The sequence below is a fragment of the Ylistrum balloti genome, unplaced genomic scaffold (genome assembly GCF_031769215.1).
Source record: "Ylistrum balloti isolate Yb309-2 unplaced genomic scaffold, AGI_CSIRO_Ybal_v1 Utg369756, whole genome shotgun sequence".
In the NCBI taxonomy this organism is placed as follows: domain Eukaryota; kingdom Metazoa; phylum Mollusca; class Bivalvia; order Pectinida; family Pectinidae; genus Ylistrum; species Ylistrum balloti.
The window spans coordinates 1,586,481-1,609,621 of record NW_026781957.1 but is presented as its reverse complement, the minus strand read 5'-3'; the positions used below and the strand labels follow the sequence as shown (position 1 = coordinate 1,609,621).

General features: G+C 36.0%; 2 protein-coding genes across 2 annotated transcripts; one reads left to right on the top strand and one right to left on the bottom strand.

The window, feature by feature from the left end:
• Nucleotides 1-8,785: 8,785 nt before the first annotated feature.
• Nucleotides 8,786-10,130, bottom strand: LOC132543475 (ADP-ribosylation factor-like protein 6). The gene has a single exon (XM_060206979.1). The coding sequence runs from the start codon at nucleotides 9,913-9,915 to the stop codon at nucleotides 9,349-9,351; it is 567 nt and encodes a 188-aa protein (XP_060062962.1). The 5' UTR covers nucleotides 9,916-10,130; the 3' UTR covers nucleotides 8,786-9,348.
• A 166-nt stretch (nucleotides 10,131-10,296) lies between these two features.
• On the top strand, nucleotides 10,297-22,236 carry LOC132543454 (transcription initiation factor TFIID subunit 3-like). The gene is made up of 10 exons (XM_060206954.1): nucleotides 10,297-10,434; nucleotides 11,306-11,474; nucleotides 11,917-12,150; nucleotides 14,444-14,636; nucleotides 16,177-17,719; nucleotides 18,590-18,700; nucleotides 19,090-19,235; nucleotides 19,666-20,581; nucleotides 21,046-21,149; nucleotides 21,555-22,236. The coding sequence occupies exons 2-10, from the start codon at nucleotides 11,309-11,311 to the stop codon at nucleotides 21,703-21,705; spliced, it is 3,564 nt and encodes a 1,187-aa protein (XP_060062937.1). The 5' UTR covers nucleotides 10,297-10,434; nucleotides 11,306-11,308; the 3' UTR covers nucleotides 21,706-22,236.
• Nucleotides 22,237-23,141: the final 905 nt, after the last annotated feature.

Genomic DNA, 23,141 nt, shown 5'->3' with positions numbered 1-23,141 from the left:
CACCTGAGAACTGCATACAGTATCCAATGTGCTATTGGTTATAAACAACACAGGTGTATATTTGACCTTGTGAATAATACACTGAGTCAGACATGGTCCTTGACAATACAGGTATATATTTGACCTTGTGAATAAGACACTCACTCAGACATGGTCCTAAACAACACAGGTATATATTTGACCTTGTGAATAAGACACTCACTCAGACATGGTCCTAAACAACACAGGTATATATTTGACCTTGTGAATAAGACATTCACTCAGAAATGGTCCTAAACAACACAGGTATATATTTGACCCTTTGAATAAGACACTCACTCAGACATGGTCCTAAACAATACAGGTATATATTTGACCTTGTGAATAAGACACTCTGTCAGAAATGGTCCTTAACAATACAGGTATATATTTGACCTTGTGAATAATACACTGAGTCAGACATGGTCCTTGACAATACAGGTATATATTTGACCTTGTGAATAAGACACTCACTCAGACATGGTCCTAAACAACACAGGTATATATTTGACCTTGTGAATAAGACACTCAGTCAGACATGGTCCTAAACAACACAGGTATATATTTGACCCTGTGAATAATACACTGAGTCAGACATGGTCCTAAACAACACAGGTATATATTTGACCCTGTGGATAAGTTACCCCCACTTCTAAATAGGCTGTATTATTTGTACTTCCTAGAGGTTGTCAAAAGGTTGATTATATACTAAATAGATGCCTTCAACTTCCTCTTGGGAGTTTTCAGGAAAGAAGATCAGTTATTTTTATTGAAATAATTTCACTTTATTTGAGGCAATGCATTAACATTTTATAATATAAAAAATGTACACATATATATCTATATTTTCCATTGCTGCCTTTCTTGTGGTAGTTAAGCTTATGATTGTACGTCTTTAAGATGCTGGATTATCTGTTCTGTATATGTATACCTGTTATTACAGTGATGTATTGAATGAATTTATTAGTGTTGGATAATAAACAGAATGTTACGTGCTGTATCGGACACAGCTCCGAGATACTGTATGATGTATGTGTAGTTAAGGTCACATTTTCTTAACTTCTGATGATAAACAGAATGTTACGTGCTGTATCGGACACAGTTCCGAGATACTGTATGATGTATGTGTAGTCAAGGTGACATTTTCTTACCTTTGGAGTAAGGTAACTAATCAACTGCTCTGTTCATCAAGTTAGATAGAAATTCTTACTCAAATCAGTTGTTGCAGATTTAACTTTCTGACACTGCATGGTTCACCATCCTGGCAATGACTGTTCAACATAATGACATTTCATCATAAAATTTATTTCCTTCATGAAATATGAAATGACAATTAGAAAAATTATTTTTCAGTTAGTTGTTCAAAATTATCATTGAATGTATCCTGTTTCCATTTTCTGTTAGAGACCATAATATTATAATCCTTTTTTTTTTTTTTTTTGTCACATACTGTATATTTGATTAAGCCATGTGGCTAATGTTTCAATGTCAGCACAATGTGAGCTAGCTCACAGTGATTAAAGTTTGAACCTATCTACTCATTGGTATCCATGCATATAACACACATTTTCTATAAGTGTATTTCATTTCACACCGTCTTCAACGACCACAAAAATTAAACATCAAATCCCCCACAAACATAAGTTACATTCAAGCAAGGAGAAAGTTTTGGAATGGAAAAAAATGTTTTCTACTGGATTGCTTTGGTCAGTAGAACCTGATTAATTACTAGACAACAGGCCCCTGATATGCTGGTGATTTACTCTGAGAGATAAATTCAGAGTGTAAAATAAATATTTTTCGCTGAAAGTTTTCAATATGTCGTTGTGATGAATTTACTTTGTACAGTGTTTAATGAAACAAATTTCATTTCAGTCGTTGAGTTTTTCAGGGATGTGTTCTCTATGAACGTCCATGTAATATCAATTTGACAACTGCTGATCAATGCATTCTGACCTTAAAATTATCATAAATACATAAGCTTGGGACTGAATGCAGCCCAGAAATTCATGTTCAGAAATAACACACTTCAGAGGCTTAGATTAACATTGTATGTCATCAGAGTTTTATCCATACCATTTACAGCATACATTCTAGATTTTTTGTTTCAGTTTTAGGAGACTGAATATTTTCGAAATCTAAATTAGAAATCAGATCGTGTGTTATCCATTTCCAGTTTTGAAAACAAAACCATGGAAGTACATGCTTTAAGCCATTTTCCCTGGTGGCAGAAAATAGAAAGACTCCTTTCTGGGAGGAAATTTCTAAATTGTATTGTCTTTGTGAAATGGGAAGCATTCTGGTCTTTTTTTTTCTAAAATAAGAAGGAGATATATAAAATGGAAGTCGCCTTGGTGAAATGGGGACACGATTCCTTAAGTTGGGAGAGATAACAAGTTTACACCAGGTTACAAGTTTTTCATAGATAATTTACAACACATACTTTTATCATTATAATTCATGTTGGAGACAATTGTTTTCACTTCGATGAATGTAGTTAGATATCAACACTTGTAGCCATTTTGTTGTGATACTAAAGTACTTGCCTGGTTATCACAACATATACAGTGTACAGTATGTTTCTATGAATTAGTTGTAGTTTATAAATTAAAACCCTGTTTTCTATGATGATTTTCTGTGTATCAGTAAACACTATGCAGTGCATTGTTATACTTTGTAATTTTTAGTTGTCATATTGTCACCACTGGTACCAAGGTTTACTGAGTTATATTGTCACCACTGGTAACAAGGTTTACTGAGTCATATTGTCACCACTGATACCAAGGTATACTTAGTTATATTGTCACCACTGGTACCAAGGTTTACTGAGTTATATTGTCACCACTGGTACCAAGGTTTACTGAGTTATATTGTCACCACTGATACCAAGGTTTACTGAGTTATATTGTCACCACTGGTACCAAGGTTTACTGAGTGATATTGTCACCACTGGTACCAAGGTTTACTGAGTCATATTGTCACCACTGGTAACAAGGTTTACTGAGTTATATTGTCACCACTGGTACCAAGTTTGACTTAGTTATATTGTCACCACTGGTACCAAGTTTGACTTAGTTATATTGTCACCACTGGTACCAAGTTTGACTTAATTATATTGTCACCACTGGTACCAAGTTTGACTTAGTTATATTGTCACCACTGGTACCAAGGTTTACCGAGTTATATTGTCACCACTGATACCAAGGTTTACTGAGTCATATTGTCACCACTGGTACCAAGGTTTACTTAGTTATATTGTCACCACTGGTAACAAGGGTTACTTAGTTATATTGTCACCACTGGTACCAAGTTTGACTGATTTATATTGTCACCACTGGTACCAAGTTTGACTTAGTTATATTGTCACCACTGGTAACAAGGGTTACTTAGTTATATTGTCACCACTGGTACCAAGTTTGACTGATTTATATTGTCACCACTGGTACCAAGTTTGACTTAGTTATATTGTCACCACTGGTAACAAGGTTTACTGAGTTATATTGTCACCACTGGTACCAAGGTTTACTTAGTTATATTGTCACCACTGGTACCAAGTTTGACTGATTTATATTGTCACCACTGGTACCAAGTTTGACTTAGTTATATTGTCACCACTGGTAACAAGGTTTACTTAGTTATATTGTCACTACTGGTAACAAGGTTTACTTAGTTATATTGTCACCACTGGTACCAAGTTTGACTTAGTTATATTGTCACCACTGGTACCAAGTTTGACTTAGTTATATTGTCACCACTGGTACCAAGGTTTGACTTAGTTATATTGTCACCACTGGTACCAAGGTTTACTGAGTTATATTGTCACCACTGGTACCAAGGTTTACTTAGTTATATTGTCACCACTGGTACCAAGTTTGACTTAGTTATATTGTCACCACTGGTACCAAGTTTGACTGATTTATATTGTCACCACTGGTACCAAGGTTTACTGAGTTATATTGTCACCACTGGTACCAAGTTTGACTTAGTTATATTGTCACCACTGGTAACAAGGTTTACTTAGTTATATTGTCACCACTGGTACCAAGGTTTACTTAGTTATATTGTCACCACTGGTACCAAGGTTTACTGAGTTATATTGTCACCACTGGTACCAAGGTTTACTTAGTTATATTGTCACCACTGGTACCAAGGTTTACTGAGTTATATTGTCACCACTGGTACCAAGGTTTACTGAGTTATATTGTCACCACTGGTACCAAGGTTTACTTAGTAATATTGTCACCACTGGTACCAAGGTTTGCTTAGTAATATTGTCACCACTGGTACCAAGGTTTACTGTTTTTTATAACATATTCAGCAGGAGTCTACATACTGTACATGTGGATACAGTTCATCATGATATGCTTGTCTTTGGATTGATAAAGTTCTATGAACAAGATTTATTGTGTTGTGTTGTATTTTGTAGAAAATTACTTACAGTGAACAAAATGTTTTTGTGACCTCTTTTTTTAATCTGTAAAGATTTTCCACATTATTTGAAATGCAATGGTTACAAAAGACCTAGTTTTAAATGTGTTAGTTTTGTCCTCTGTTATATTAAACTGCTTTGTCAGCTGAGTGACAGCGATTTAACACTATACAAACCACACAGAATCACTCCTTCAACATTTCCCTGCCATTTTTCACAAAATTTCCTGAATCTCATCCAAAACTAACCACCACAATCTCATATGTAAAATGAAATAAAGGAGAAACACAAGTGAATTTGGTGATATTTATTCTGTTACAAGAACGCAACTTAAGCCATCTCTAAGATTCTATATTCTTCCAAAAGTTCTGTATTATAATACCAATTTGTGCTGTAATTGCTGAATGTACCATAGTTTTAACTGAATTTCATTAGTACCATTTTCATAGTTCATATACAATAATTAGTCGTTGTTTCAATAATAAGTAATATGTACACTATAAAATCAGTGTACCATAGTAAAGAACATCATTAACTACAGAATGTATACGTGTACAGAAATTTACTTTCCTAAGGTTGGGCCAATATACCTTTACACAGTCGTCCAAGTGTTAAATGAAAATCTTACTTACTCTTTTGAAGGTTTTATTGTTATTTTAATTAATTTGGAAAAAAAATCAGTAATGGTATCCAAAAAGTGATAATTAAGATTCTGAGATCATAAATTCAAAATATATACATGTAGAATGTAATCTGATCGAGTAGAACTGTTTAAACAAACACCTGAGTCTACAGACAACAAAAAGCATTGAGTGGATATTGATTATTTAAGAATGGAAAAAATCATATCAAATGTTTATTAATTTTACAGCAAAATTATGAGATTCAATCAAAATAGCAGTCACAGGTGATAATAACAAAAAATGTGTAGTGATATACAACCTAATAGTATATTATGATCTGCTGAAAGGCCGGAAGGCTGTATCAGTGGATGTACAAACTTGTTCAATACATAAATAAAAGTAACACTATAACACTCGGCATGCTTTCTTCTTATTGTGTATTCTGTTTAACTTATTGAAACCTATGTCAAAGTTTTCTCACAGAATTTATTTTACCCGTAAATCATCTAATCAAGTTTTGATAAGTGATTTTAATAAAAATAAATATAAATTATATTGAAGATATATGGTCTAATTATCTGAAATCTTTCATATAAAAATGACAAAAAAGTGACAACCATAAATATCGAAAATCATACTGACAAAAGGGTGACAATGTGGTCTTTTCTTACACAAAGTGTTTTAAATGATGAAACCAGAAGGACTCATTACAGTTTCTCTCAAAACATTTGAAAGGTCTTGGTGCTGCAACATATATTCAGAAAATTTCTACAGTGAAATGGTTGATCTTATAAGTACAATACAGTGACCATATTGTCCTTTAGAACAGTGTAACTTGCAGTAACATAGCCTATAGTAATATTAAGGACATAACAAATGAAAATAAAGAATAACAAAACTACACCTTTACATTAATTAATAGTTAACTAATTAAAAGAAACTTCAATGATTATAACTTAAAACTTAAAGTATTGAAGAAATTGCAGGTGTGAAAGCAATTTCTCAGGTCCAACAGTCCTTTACAAAAGCACTGTTTTTAAGTTTTTAAGAAAAGTTGTATTTTACATATCAATTATATCATTTTACAATAATTGATTCAAACAATGTGTTATTTTAAATCATGTACATTTATAGTGTATGGACGGACGCTGATGATCACAACAATTGACACCAATGAAATACAGCAATGTGTGTGTGCTTGTTTGTTTACTGGGTTTATTGCCCCCCACCACCACAAAGAACAGATAGCTGATGGTGGTTATAGCTACACCTCACTGAACATTGTTGCATTAGTGAATTGCCTTCCAAAGTAATTAGGGTATTCTCTGGTAAAGTGTCTCATCCAAGGACAAAACAACAACAGCACAGAATGATTGTAATAATGACCAACTTCCTAAGAAACACAAACCCGGTCTGTTGATCCATACATCTTAGAACTTCAGATGAGACCACATGGGACAACCTTTAGGTAATGAAATTTCTGAAATAAATTTGCCAATTTTCAAAATTTTATTTACACCTAGTGATTCATTCTCTAAACCAGAAGATGTAGGTTTTGTCTAACCCTCGGGATTTCATTTGACTGATTTAAAAAATAAAATCAGTTTATGTTATGAAAATTTGATAATGAAATATTTGTATGTAGGAAGTTTAAATGTTTGGACTAATGAAGCCCTTCATCGTGATGATATACTGTAAAATAATAACAACCCAAGTTTAATTGAAAGTACCAATATAGTTATACAAATCATCGACAATAAATTCTTAAACCCTATTTTTTTTTCATTTAAGATGAAATGAACGCTGAAATGGACAAATATGGATAAAAGTACAATAAATATTTTTGAAGACTTCAACCTAACTTGCAACTAGCTGATGATAATGAAGTGTTATCAGGAACCAAATATCAAGAATTTTGAAATTATTTTGAAACATTTCAATCAATCATTTTCATAGGTAGAATTTTTAGTGAGATCTTGCAGTATGATATTCTATTTCCCCTTTGTTATTTCATGAAGTTCAATGTTTACTTGCTCCTAGGGGGATCATGGTGATATTGATGTTCTATAACAATACCTGAAGTACAAACACATCTATTCTAACTTGATTTTACTCAAAACTTAATTATTGCTAATGACCACTATGTAGAAATACAGTTTTCATTCTTAATCATAATTGAAGACAATCATTAATGACAACAACTATAACCAATAATTTATGTATATCATAAACCTAGGACAATCTGACATACATGTATATCATAAACCTAGGACAATCTGACATGCATGTCCATGTACATCATAAACCTAGGACAATCTGACATACATGTCCATGTATTTCATAAACCTAGGACAATCTGACATACATGTCCATGTATATCATAAACCTAGGACAATCTGACATACATGTGTATCATAAACCTAGGACAATCTGACATACATGTCCATGTATTTCATAAACCTAGGACAATCTGACATACATGTCCATGTATATCATAAACCTAGGACAATCTGACATACATGTCCATGTATTTCATAAACCTAGGACAATCTGACATACATGTCCATGTATATCATAAACCTAGGACAATCTGACATACATGTCCATGTATTTCATAAACCTAGGACAATCTGACATACATGTATATCATAAACCTAGGACAATCTGACATACATGTGTATCATAAACCTAGGACAATCTGACATACATGTATATCATAAACTTGGGACAATCTGACATACATGTACATGTATTTCATAAACCTAGGACAATCTGACATACATGTACATGTATTTCATAAACCTAGGACAATCTGACATACATGTGTATCATAAACCTAGGACAATCTGACATGCATGTGTATCATAAACCTAGGACAATCTGACATACATGTCCATGTATTTCATAAACCTAGGACAATCTGACATACATGTACATGTATTTCATAAACCTAGGACAATCTGACATACATGTCCATGTATTTCATAAACCTAGGACAATCTGACATACATGTCCATGTATTTCATAAACCTAGGACAATCTGACATACATGTACATGTATATCATAAACCTAGGACAATCTGACATACATGTGTATCATAAACCTAGGACAATCTGACATACATGTGTATCATAAACCTAGGACAATCTGACATACATGTGTATCATAAACCTAGGACAATCTGACATACATGTACATGTATATCATAAACCTAGGACAATCTGACATACATGTGTATCATAAACCTAGGACAATCTGACATACATGTATATCATAAACCTAGGACAATCTGACATACATGTATATCATAAACCTAGGACAATCTGACATACATGTATATCATAAACCTAGGACAATCTGACATACATGTCCATGTATTTCATAAACCTAGGACAATCTGACATACATGTGTATCATAAACCTAGGACAATCTGACATACATGTACATGTATTTCATAAACCTAGGACAATCTGACATACATGTGTATCATAAACCTAGGACAATCTGACATACATGTGTATCATAAACCTAGGACAATCTGACATACATGTGTATCATAAACCTAGGACAATCTGACATACATGTGTATCATAAACCTAGGACAATCTGACATGCATGTGTATCATAAACCTAGGACAATCTGACATACATGTACATGTATATCATAAACCTAGGACAATCTGACATACATGTGTATCATAAACCTAGGACAATCTGACATACATGTGTATCATAAACCTAGGACAATCTGGCATAAATGTACATATTTATCATAAACCTAGGACAATCTGGCATAAATGTACATATTTATCATAAACTTAGGACAGTCTGGCATACATTACTTAACTATAGCAAAAAATAAAAACTTTCTTTGTTTTTTTTTCTTCAAATTTCTGTTCATTTCTGTTAATATTTTATTCCTCATAATGGTCGTGGTCCAACTATTTTGAAGATCTCCTAGAATACAAGAAATTTAGTTTCCGAAAATTGCTACAAAAATGGACCTTTGAATTTACACAAAAAAAAACAAAAAAACCCAATAGATATATTTAATTGCCTATTTTTACACACTCATCATCAACAGCTCCATTCTGCCCTGATAGACAATAACATAATATACTTCTTTCCTAAAGTCATTTGTTCTCCACATGGAGGTAATAATTTCCTGAAATATTATATACGTTCATTTAAGACATGTATGTAGTGTCAAAAATGTGTGGAGGAAATTGGAAACTTCAGAACTTTTCCTTTGGGTTGATTTTGGCATCACTATATCTCATTTTGTTTCCAAAATGCTTTTTATTTCATCTGATATCCACTCAAATCCCTCATGTAATCCTTCCCCTGTCAAAGCATTACTGGCACATATATGCCATGGTTTGTCACGTATGGAATCCAAATCCAGCATCAATGAACATCGGACACTCGACATGGAATCCCGCAAGTCCATCTTATTCGCAAAGAATAAAATTGGTATCCTTCTATTCTTAATATCTTCATTCTGCAGAGCTTGATCCAATTCGTCTTTTGCTACAGTCATCCTCAGTTTGTCAGAACTATCAATCACATATATAATTCCATCACAATCCTTGAAATAATGCTCCCATATGTTCCTATATCGTCCTTGTCCTGACATATCAAAAGCTGTAAACTGTAGAGACTTATTTTTAAACCTCTCTACACTGAAACCAACAGTTGGAGCAACATCCCCAGACCGCTTTTCTTCCGGCTTCAGTTTATCTATAATTGTAGTTTTACCGCTGTTGTCCAACCCTATGACCAATATTTTAGCCTCCTTCTTCGATATTCCTAGAATTTGTGCCAATCTTGAGAAAAATCCCATCTTGCTACAAAAGTTGTGTCGATTCAAAACAACGTTACTTTCAGTGATAGGAAAAATATGCTGGTCACGCAGGCTGGTGCTGTTCGAACTAAACCTATGCGTCGATTTTAAAGTAATACACCACTAAGACACGTTAACTGGTCCTAACATTTCGCACATTGTTTACGTCGTGTTGAAAACGTTTATAGAAACAGCGTGAAAACAGTCTTCCCAAGATAAAATATTACTTCACCTGTACCAACATGCCGTCGTTGAGGACTCCATGAAAATATTTCCCATAAGTCTCTATCATAAAAGTGGATCGTCCTCGATGCGTTTGAATGAAAGGTAAATTGGGATTTACAAGCGAAGTGCTATATTGACGCAGATTTACAGAAATTGGCCGAATTGAAAATGCACACAAAATACTTTCAAACCTACACCGAGAGGAATTAGGCCAAAAGCATATATGCGATGACCACCCTAATATTCCATCTAAGAATGAAATTTGATTGTGCAAGATAAAGACGACCTCTCCAGGTATTGAGACTTCCGAATACAATTGTGTGGACTAGTGAGTCTATGTTGTGGGTCATTTGAACTTAAGCTAGTCCGAATTGACTATCATTATCCAGTCTGAAAACTCACCCCGATGAGTGTACAAATAAGATATTTCGTTTTCCATTTTCATGGCATTTTTTGTTTTGTTTTGTTTTTTTTTCTCTTTCTTAAAATTGACCCTCCTCAAACAACACATTTGGTTTGACTTGTACAAGTGCATCCTCTTCGCAAAGTCTGGTAACTTTCTTATTCTTTTAATTGGAACGATTAAGTGTTCAACTATTGAATCAATAATTATATATCCGGTGCTTGTATGCGCCACTCCTTTGCAGCAATTCTGTTTAGTGTTGGTTATGCATGTTCGCTGCATCATTAACAAATTTACCAGGTGTGTGAAAACCTCACAGAACACTCACTCCTCCATGGTAACACAGTACGGTGTTCGTTGAACACACTCAACAATAATTTTTTGCATGTTGTTAGACATGGGTATCAATGTATAATATAAAAATGATTATAAAGATAATCTTCAATAACAAATTAGTTGCTGAGTGTTTGGAAACCTTACATGACACTCACTTCATGGTATCTCAACATTATGTATTACAGTTGTATTCTCCATCACATTTCACTCATTAAGCACATAATACTAAATATTAAGATAGAAAGCAAGAGATTAATATCAGATGACAAGTATACATGATAATGATTGTACATTTGTACTTGCAAGAACATCATACTTATTATACACTGTCTCTCAAATCTAATGAGTTTTTAATGAATTTAATGGTTGTTTGGTATATCTTTTCACTCATTTTCAGTGCTTGATTGTCTTTTTATATTTCTTTAGAAAATGGCAGATGAATACTGTCGTAGTATATTGCGGGTCAGTCTTGCCCAAATTTGTCAAAATCTTGGATGGAACGCTGCTCAAGCCACACCTCTGGAACTTCTTACAGACGTTTTGGAGCGATACCTTGTTGAAGTATCCAAAGTCACCCATCGTTACTCAGAGCAATGTAATTGTCTCTTACTTGTTTAACTTGTGTATCAAAAATTATTCTACCTGTGTGATATTTTGATTTTTGTCATTGACCAAGCAGTATTAAAACTTATTTTCTTTTTTTAAAAGAATGTGAATAGCAAGGACACCGAATTTCTTTTATTCCTAATGCCTAAACATTGATGACACATAATAGGTTTTCTTTATTCCTCATAATTTTATAATCACATACTTTGCAATTTCAATGATTCTTGATAAATGCTTTGTAATAAATGAAATTTATCAAGACTAACATTTTTCTCACCCTTATGTCACTTTGGATGACATGCTGAAAGAGAAGTCTGTATTCTTGATTGATATTGTAACTTCTATATATTGTTCTATCAATCAATAAACAGGATGAAGTACAGAAAACAAACAAGCACATGTCATGACTTTTACTTCAATGTTTTTAACAGTTGGCAGGACTGACCCTAACTTAGATGATCTGGGACTAGCGTTTCGACACTTAGGTGTACAGCTAGGAGAACTTGAAGATTATGTTCACCATGTTGATCCATTGCCATTTGCTCATGAGGTTGTGTCCTTTCCTGTTCCAAAAAGAAACAATCTTCAGTTTCCTAGAACAGAGAGTAGAGAAGTGCTACAGAGAGATGAACACATTCCGGAGCATCTCCCTGCAATGTTTCCAGGTTAGTATAACTTTATAATATCTCAGTGCATTAATAATTATGCCCATGGTAAAATTTTGAAAGAATAACAAATCATGATCAATGAATTGACCCTCGTACACTATATGCGATGGGCAGTATAATTATATATTCTAGCACAATACTTTCAAAGGTGAAATAAACTCACAACAACTGGTGACTCTTGGAGGACGGCATTTTACAGGACATTATTATAGCATTTGTTGTCATTTATAATCAAAATACAAACGATATGGGTGGATAAAATGTGTGCACATGTGCACAATAAAATTACAGAGAAGGGTTATGGATGAGGGATATTCCCAAATGAGACATTGTTGTGATTACTTACCAACCAAACTGACTTCAGAAGGAAACAATGTTATGTTCGCTTGTCCTGATGATGGTCTACATTTGTTCAAGCTGCTGGACGGACACGTTCACTGTGCTGGTGTTCATACTTTGAAAATTTTTCCACAGATGTGGTATATATTTACCTCTTGATATCATAACGTCTGGTTAATATCATGTTTTTAAGGTCATCTGAGCCGAAGGGTCATGATGACCTGTAGTCATTGTACTAAGTTTGTTGTCGTCAGCTGTCTGTGTGCGTAAACTTTTGACATTTCAAATTTCTTCTCAAGTTCCACCAGTGGGATTGAACTTAAACTTGCATGAAATGATCCTAAGATGGTTCTGACCAAGTATTGTTACTTTTTTGGGTATGTCTGAAATCCAAGATGACTGTCATGGTCGCCATCTTGAAAAACATTAAACTTCTCTTCAGTTCCACTGGAGTCATTGAGCTGAAAATTGGTGGAAATGTTAAAAAAAGGTAGCCAACAGTGGAAAAGATATCCTTTCTCCTTGCTGAAAGTTTCTGTAGTCAGATGACAGTAAGGCTAATGGGCCTCTTGTTTTTAAACACAGATTTTTTTATTTATATATTCTATGTTATCCAATATCTGGTAATATCACTTATTTTCACTTGGGCAAAGTTTTGACCACTATCACACAAAACCACAGGTAAATTATAGGTAATTGAGGACAGTGATTATGGCTTCATATCTGCAGGGTCATATGTCACACCTGAACACATTATGTAAACGTCATGTCTACCCTATGGGCCAACTTTCCATACCTAGGTTGAAGGAAGTATAGTGAGTTTGTTTTCTTAACTGGCTAGCACATTTCCAAGTTTTAAAATGAGTTTTTAAACCCTTTGTCACTTTGAAATTGTCATGCTGCTAAATTTTCTGACATGTCTGACCAGCTGCCGAAACTTCTTAAAAATGAGTCTTTAGTATGCATACCGAAATCAATTTCAAAACAAAAAAGATTGTTTTGCAAAAGACATTTCTGGAAATAATCAACCATAAACTGTAATTTACGATAAATTGTGTTTGTTTTGTTTCTTTTTACAATGACCCATTGGACACCAAACCACGAATCATTACGAATGTCATAATCTTTAACTTTTCAAAAACACATTTCCAATACAAAGCATAAGATGCTAAAATAACCATTTTGAACTTCAAGTCTCACGAAATGAAGTCTGGATTAGGCCTAACTGAACATAGAAAATTATCACACATTTCCTGGAAAGCTTCATTGACATTTTGATCTTTCTTCAAATCATTTATAGCTCAAATTATCACAAGCACTGGTAAAGTGACAGCAAACTGGTCTAAAACTGGGTTTTTACTTGGCTGTGTTTCACGACATCTGATTGGTCATTAGAAATGATCACTAATTTAACAGCAAAGGAAACATGGCATTTCATAGGTGAACAGTTTATGCTCTGTTGTCTGTTTTTGTCAACAATGTTCGAGTTGCAATCTCCAGAACACATTTTATCCAAGACACACTGTATATATATATTTAAAATTTGCAATGATGCCCTATTATGAAGCCTATACAGTAATGAATGAATAGATTATACAGCCAAATATCAGCTGATGTTACAGTGGTGTTGTATATGAATATGACCGCATGCAAACTGTGAATATGACAAATAATTATTCACGATAATTTATGATAGCAGTTTAGATATTTCAAAGAATAAACAAACAAAAGTGAAGGAAAATACTGTGTTTATGGGAAAAACAAATCAAATTATAAATTTCTTGTCTTCAAACAATTTCTGTTAGAAACGAGTGAGTTTGGCACATCAGAAAACTGACTTTCAGGTAAACTGTTAATGTCATGCATGGCTTATTAAGCAGGTTTCATTGTATTACTACCTGGCATATGATGCATGTGTATTGTTTTTCCCAATGGTGCACTTTTTTTCTAGAAGAGATTGCGACTCCACAGTCTCCTCCACACACTCAGCCCGAACCTGGATTGCTGGCAGTCCCTCCAACTACACCCATGGCTTCATCACCTTTAGACATACAAGTGGATGGTCCTGCGGTCAGTCCTGGATTGTCTGACAAACGACTTCTGACCAGTCCACCCTCCGGGGGACCACCATCAAAAAGAATGAGGTAACTTGTCTGTATCATAGTGGATGTATAACATTGTAACTTTATTCTCTGCCATGTGTTTTAATTACAAATTTAATCAGCGAAGAATTGTTAGTTGTGACTGATATGCTGTGGCTATCCTGGTATGGCTATCTTGTTGTGACAATCCTGTTCTCGCTTTCCTGCTGTGGCTAGTCTGTTGTGACTATCCTGTTCTCGCTTTCCTGCTGTGGCTAGTCTGCTGTGACTATCCTGTTCTCGCTTTCCTGCTGTGGCTAGTCTGCTGTGACTATCCTGTTCTCACTTTCCTGCTGTGGCTAGTCTGCTTTGACTATCCTGTTCTCGCTTTCCTGCTGTGGCTAGTCTGCTGTGACTATCCTGTTCTTGCTTTCCTGCTGTGGCTAGTCTGTTGTGACTATCCTGTTCTCGCTTTCCTGCTGTGGCTAGTCTGCTTTGACTATCCTGTTCTCGCTTTCCTGCTGTGGCTAGTCTGCTTTGACTATCCTGTTCTCGCTTTCCTGCTGTGGCTAGTCTGCTGTGACTATCCTGTTCTCGCTTTCCTGCTGTGGCTAGTCTGCTGTGACTATTGTGGTGTGGTTGTCTTGCTGGGGCTATCCTGGTATGGCCGTCCTGCTCTGGATGTCCTGCCACAGCTGTCCTGCCACAGCTGTCCTGCCACATCTGTCCGGCTGTTATCATTAATCTGTGTTACATACCTGGTAGAATCAGATCATCGATATGGTGTTTGATAGTTTTCCACTTTATTAACTGGCTTAAATTATTCAGTCAGTCTATGGTTAGTTGTAATCTTAAACTCTAAGTGATCTATGCATTGTGTCTGTGTGATGCATTTACATCTTATACTTCATTGCATTTCAGCTTTGATTGGAACATTTTTAAGTTTCATGCTGGGAAACTAGAAAGTATCTTTATCAAAGCTTACAATTAATTTTCATTTTCACTTGCCCTAGCTTCTCCTTGGATCTAAATTTATACTCCACAATTCATTCCAAATTTATACCAAGACAAAAAAACCTAAATACAAATGATGAAAATAAGACTTTTTTGGACTTAAGGAATTTTTCAACTTAACTGCTGGATAGACAACATAACATTAACTGGACAATGCTTCACACAGGTAAACATATATGTAGGAGAAGTGATCTGACGGTTGGATAGGTGTGTGCACAACAACTACATATGTGTGCATGTACACTGTGCAGTGGTAGCGCACTCGCCTTTCACCTAGCCGACCGGGGTTCGATTCCCGGAACGGACGTGAAAAGGTAAGGGGTCACCTACCCGACCACGTGGGTTTTCCCCGGGTACTCCGGTTTCCTCCCACAATAAGACCCCTCGCGCGCTTACATCCGGGCCAACAAGAGTGATTAGTATAAGTTGACATAACTTGTTTCACAATTGTTGTAAAATAAATGAAGTTTATATTTACACTGTTTATAAAAAATGAAAGAATTAACTTTCATCCCTAATGATGTTGAAAATGTCTGGTATTTTTTTATGTCTTGCCTTATAATTGATCTGATTTTTTGTCTCCTCACAGATTGACCAATCTTCCTGAAGAAGCAGCACACTCACAGTATGAAATGAAGAGCATGGCGATGAATGTTGTGGGTGAGGTGATGCCTACAGGAGGCTACATAGGCAAACTGCCTGATGCCAAAACACCCCCTCAGGGCTTCCCAAAGAGGTTTCCAAAGGATAATACTCGAGGTTCTTCTTCAAAATCAGCACCATTGGTACCTGTAGCAAGAGATATTCTTAGTGAGCTAAATAGCAAAAAAGATTCAAATGATAGTTCACACAAGAAGGAAAAAGATAAAACTTCTTCAAATTCTTCATCAAAAAAGAGTGGAATAAAGAAAAAATCAAATAGCAGCTCAGAGAAGAAAGATGTATCCAAGTCAAAGAGTAAAGTAAAGAAAAATTTGATTATTTCGAAACCAAGGCCAAGATCAAGGTCGAAATCCCCAGCAAGGGCTAAAAGTCCTAAGGGGCTTGGTAACAAGAAGGGACAGAATAAGTTGCCAAGTGATGGGGGTGCAGGACTTTTCTCAGAGACAATAATGTTAGAAAGACAGAAAGGACCGACTTCAGACAAAGGGAGGTCAAGTTCTCCAAGTATCCAGAATAAAGATGAATTGCACAACATCCTTGCTGCTTCTCATAAAAACAGGGATTCCCCAAGATCTACTCCTCTGGACTTGAGTTGTAAAAAAGTTCCCAAACCCACCGACTTGGAGGAAAAGAAACGACGGCTGGATGCTATTCAGAGTTCTATTGACAGTGTGTTAAGACAATCAGCCTTAAAGCAGCTTGAGAAGGAATCAGAGATTCCAGAAAACACATTTGTTCCATTAGAAATGCAAGAAGAAAAAGTTGTAGAAAAATCTAAATCAGTGGAAAAGATGAAAGAAGAAGGTTCAAAGTCAGTGGAAAAGATAAAGGAGTCAAGTATTGGTTCATCTATAGATGATACTATCAACGCTGTGATAGGAGGAGTGATGGACAGGACAGATACACAGGTAACTCCCATGCCAGTCAAGGAGGAGGCACTCGATGTTGTCACACCAACCCCAGTAGTCCCAACATCCCCAGTTGTTACCACACCTGTATCAACACCACAAACCTCACCACGCAAGAAAGGAAGACCGCCTAAAAAAGGTAAAGCTAAAAGTAGCAAGAAGCCTTCTACTCCCCCAGTGGCTCCCTCTGTCATGATAGAGCCACCACCAATGATGGAACCCAAGTCTCCAAAAGATGAGAAGTTTGCAGTGTTTGACTTTCCAGAGAGTCCACCGATGCGATCTACTCCTAAACCTGGCATCCTCCCACCTCCTCCACCTCCACCTCCACCTCCTCCTCCTCCTCCCACTCCTCCTTCCCAACTTACTGTACCCATGACTGCTCCACGAAGTCCCAGTCCTCCGCCACCTGTGGAACAACCTCCTGCAGTTGTGATTGAGGAACCATCTTCACCTGTGATTGAGGAAACACTCGTCAATGTCAAGGTGGAAAATAGTGCTCCTGTAACACCTACACCAGAGAAAGGGCACAGTAAAGACAAAGAGAAACATAGATCTAAGGTAAGATCATTTTATCTATCTTGTACTGTCTTACCTTAATAGTCTTAATGTAGGAGTCAACTTTTATCTGTTCAGTATAGATCAAAGTTGATCTTTTTTATAGGTGTTAAAATGTATTTGTCTTGGAGTGGTTAAGATTATCTGTGATATTCTAGTAGGGGTTGAGCTTTATCTGTCTTGTACATGTTAGACACTGTCTTTCTTGTAGGAGGTAATGTTTATCTGTTTTGTGGAGGTTAACGTTATCTGTCTTGTAGGAGGTAATGTTTATCTGTTTTGTGGAGGTTAACGTTATCTGTCTTGAAGGAGGTAATGTTTATCTGTTTTGTGGAGGTTAACGTTATCTGTCTTGTAGGAGGTAATGTTTATCTGTTTTGTGGAGGTTAACTCTATCTGTCTTGTAGGAGGTAATGTTTATCTGTTTTGTTGCGGTTAACTCTATCTGTCTTGTAGGAGGTAATGTTTATCTGTTTTGTTGAGGTTAATCTATCTGTCTTGTAGGAGGTAATGTTTATCTGTTTTGTTGCGGTTAACTCTATCTGTCTTGAAGGAGGTAATGTTTATCTGTTTTGTGGAGGTTAACGGCAAGGGGCCAAAGTTCATCTTTTTTTTAAGGGTTAAATTTTGTGTTTTATATTGTGCTAGTACACAAACTAACTTTATACCTCTTTATTGGTGTATACAAAGGTGAAAGGTCATGGTAAAGGAGCTTAATCCTGAAGAGTTCTAAGTTGGCAGGTTTCAGACACTGAAATGTTTTATGCCACATTTCCATATGATAAGCTATTACAGGGCTTATTATAGCAAGACAAATGAACAGATAAATGTTGGAACACAGGATTTAAGATAAAAACACATCATATGTTTCAGGAACATAAAAAGGAAAAGAAAGAAAAGAAAAAGGACAAAGAAAAAAAGAAGAAAAACAAAGATAAGGACAGGGACAAAGAGAGAAGCAAACACAAAGATAAGAGCAGCAAGGTAAGTATTGATTGTTGTTCACTGGTGACAATGACAACAACAGTTCCCAATATAAGTTAATGTCAATTATTGTGTCAATTGTTGTAAAATAAATAACATTCATAGGGTACATAGGCTTAGTATCAGACCACCAACTCGCACTTCTAGTTTGAGTTTGGTAGTCATTGGTCAAGGATAAAGGGCAAAAGGTCACATTTGGCAAGTTTCAAAACCTCCAGTAGGTATGCCCCGATTCCCAATGATTTGATGGTCTGGTTGGGGTGTATCATTGTTATCCCTACACACTGTTTTTTCTTCACTTCAGTATTTCTACTGTTATGAACAATTTATAACAGATACAAATTTTTTGAATGCCAGAAGATTACTAAGGTACATCTAATTTATTTCAGTCGCCTGGTACTTTCCCTGCTGGTTTGACCAAACTGAAGATTAGATTGGGTAGTTCCCCATTCTCTTCTACTGTGACGTACAGTTCTGAAGCTAAGGATCGATCGCCTTCAGGTTCACCAGCACAGAGGCCAGAAATACCCAAACTGTGAGTGATCATTTAACAACAGATAAGATAAAAATCTAATCAAGTTTTGATTAAGTAAATTAATATATGAAATATTACACTAAAACTTTTTAACCAAAATGTCTTCTTTCATTCAATATTACATACATTTTCTAGAAAACTGGAGTTAAACCATAATACCAAGCCTACCTAATTGTTCCTAAATAAAATATAAGAATGCTATGTTATGCCAAAACTTTTACAGTGTTTCCCTTCCCCCTAAATGAGGGTACAAAAGCCATCAAAATGGTAAAATTCAAGATTTTCCATGGAAGAGTAAAATGTATCTCCAGTTATAAAGTACAATGGGGAATACTGCTTTTGTTTTGTAGAGGTGAATTGTCATGATAAAGGCATAGATAATATTGTAGAGTTTATATAAAACTGATTACTCAATGTGTACATTCTGTAGGGTGATCAAACCGATGCCACCTCTTCCGTCTAGTCAGGAGCGGGGATCTGACTCTCCTAAGACCTCATCTGGTAGCAGTAAATCCAGTAAAAAGGAGGGTAAATCTAAGAAGGATGTGGGCCATATTGTGGTGAAGAAAGAACTGCCAGAAAAGCTACCCCTTACTCCACCTGCTGTAGCCAGGACCCCTTCTCCAGCCCCAGTAGCTAAAACCCCGTCACCTGTAAAGAGAATCCCTTCACCTGTTCCAGTTAAACAGGAGTCCTCCCCAGTGCCTCCTCCCAAACCTGCGACCTCTGTACCTCAACCCAAAACTGCCACCCCTGTGCCAAAGTTTACAGGATCAGAGTCACCAGTCCGAAGTTCTCATGATCGGCCACCTGTCCTCAAAATGGAAATGATGGAAGATCCGCCCATCTTGACCCCCCAACCTTCTCCACGTCATCAGACTCCAACACCCCCACCCCCAAACAATCCAACTCCTCCCAAGGTGCCTACAATCAAATCTGCTCCATCTCCTATTTCTAGTCCGAAACATTCACCATCACCCATGCCTGTATACTCACCTCTACGCGTCAGCTCTCCACCTCCTTCAGCTTTCACCTCTAAATCAATGTCATCGTCTCCAGTGAAGACACCATCACCTTCACGCACTCGTACACCCTCACCCATTCCTTCACTTCCTCCTTCACCTATTCATCAACCATCACCATCACCCACCCCTACAAAGCCCCCAACACCTTCCCCTACGCCTACACCTGCTCATTCTCCCTCTCCTGGCCCCCTTGTTATCAAAGAAGCACCTGTTATTCCACCAATGCCACCACCCTCCATTGGGACAGCAACACAACCTTCAGCAACTGCCAAGACTTCCCTCCAAAGGACCGTTACCTCGGAAACCATTGGAAGCTTTATTGTAAGTACTTACTCTGGTTTACTTTCACACTGAAAAAAGCATTCATTAAACTTTAAATCACTTTAGTACTTTTCTCTGATTTTTTATCCTGTCTTCAAGAAGAAAATTGGACATCATTTTTTCCAAATCCCTTTTTTCAGGTATTTGATATTTTTACAAGGTATTAATATATTCTTGAGTATAGTGTATGTAAGTAGCATTGCTTGATTTGTTTGGTTTGTACGTATGTGTCCTAGTATTAATCACTACAGTAAAAATTTAGCTAAAGAGGTAGAGCCAACATCAGTTCCAAGTGTGCTGGTAAATCAGTGGGTGCTTGGCGTTTGGTATGGATATCTACAGGTATGCAGAGCGACGAATTAAAAAATTAATACAACAATACTAAAGGTGTTGAGATGGTAGCATCGTTAATATTGTGGAGTAACTTGTAGTCTAAAGCTAACTTTCCTCTTGTTTTGTTTCAGGATGCCTCGTCTGGAGAAAAGATCTGGATTTGTCCAGCGTGTAAACGACAGGATGACGGCAGCCCAATGGTTGGTTGTGACATTTGTGATGATTGGTATCATTGGTAAGAAATACTTTTATTTCAAAAGTTCGCATAATATTGTTTTAAGTTCTCTGGGGTTTTTTCATCTAAATTATGACACAATATGTTTTATGCATTAATTTATTATTTACAAGATACATGATTTTGCAAGATTTTGTTTCACACTTAAAAAAAAAAGACTTTTACTTGAAATACTTTGGTACAGAGTACAAATCCAATAGTATATATTGCAGAGCATGATGGGATATATGATTACAGAATGTTCGGTATATGAATTCTCTGTCATATAGATACACAATATCAGTTATACAGTGTTGGAATAATATATAAATAACATTAAAGATAATATGGTACTCATGATCAAATTTTTAAAAAATGCAAATTTGGTGAACATTTTTATTTTTATGTACATTTCATGGTTTGTAGGGAATGCATAGGGATCAACAAAGAACCTGAAGAAGACAGCTGGTATTGTAACAAGTGCTTGGCGCCCACAAGGAAACCGTCTAAACGTGGACGGGGAGGTGGGCGGGGCAGGGGTAGAGGAAGAGGCAGGAAGAAATCACTTAAAGACTGATATCTGAAACAAAACCTGATTATTGTATTGTTTTGTAGTCCAAACTGAAGTGTTAACTAGAATATTGATGGGAGATTGAATGATAAAATGTGGCTGCGTTACTGTATTGGCACTGTTAAATATAAATGACATTGAATTTATTAGATATCTAGAGAAATCATTACTCAGACATTCAGATTCATCCGACATGAAAATCAACAAACATGCAAAAGCTTGTTACAGCCAAATGTAAAGAAATGGCTACTACTGTTGGTGATAATGTTACTATATGAAGCATTAAGGGCAGCAGGCTTGATGTCTTGGTATGACAGGAACTGTTAAGAGTTGATGACACATCATGGTTACAGAGTTCCCTGTGTTCCCCAATGATGGAAATGGATTTTACCATTACAACATATCATGGTATCAAAGCTTAGATATTGTGTTCATTTCTATTTATTCAATTTATATTTGTTACAGTTCAAGAACATTTTGTTTTTTATGAAGTTTAATGTAAAAAGACCAGCTTACTTGGTAAATGAAGATGTATGTTATGATGATAAAATTATATAAGCGTGCTTGAACAGTGTTTGTTTTATTGGTCTTTTAATGCTGTTACTTGTCAAAACTGATACCCAGGCCTGTCCTAAAGTCATTGGCAAGTCTTCATGTTGTTAGTTAGTGGAGATTAGCACGGAAGAAATTCACTCGCACCCATACATATAAATACATACATGTCAAATACATTTAGGAATTTTCTGCAAAGGGACATAATTCCAAAAAAGGGGCGAAATTGTTGGGAGAAGAGGAGGGGGCGGTGGGACGGCCTAGGAATGATAATATTGATTATCCAGAGATGTGTAACCTGGAGGGGTGATCATGATTTGTTTCAAGTTTCGTTGAAATTGGTTGAAGAGTCTTGGAGCATGTTCCGACGGACAGACTAAATCTAGCACACAAACCTAAATTCTCTGTACCAAAAGATTACTGTGTAAAAACTATCGCGAAAATTCGCGTCTCGGAAGGGTAATGTGTTTGAACAATACATTTTAAATCATCTTATCATATCTAAAGATATTAAATATATTAAATGCTTTAGAAAGGGATATCAATACGGGAATTTTTTTAAAATCACAAACCTAACCTATAAAAGGCGAAAAAACCAACCCATTAGTATACAGCGTATACATTGTGTACTGACAGGCTGCACGCTTGGTTTGTTCGCCTTATCAAGCGTAATGGTGGGCGCGTGTCTGGGTGACAAGAGATCTACCACAGAGTAAGGAATCTGGCTTGGCTTGGACAAAATTTCAACCATGGCGAGATATTTCTTTTTCGTATTGTGGATAGCGGCGACAACAACAGTTGGTATGTACCTTTATGATGTTAACGGTCCTCGTTTGTCCAATATCTTTTTGACCAATTCATACTGACACTGGGAATTATACTCAACTTAG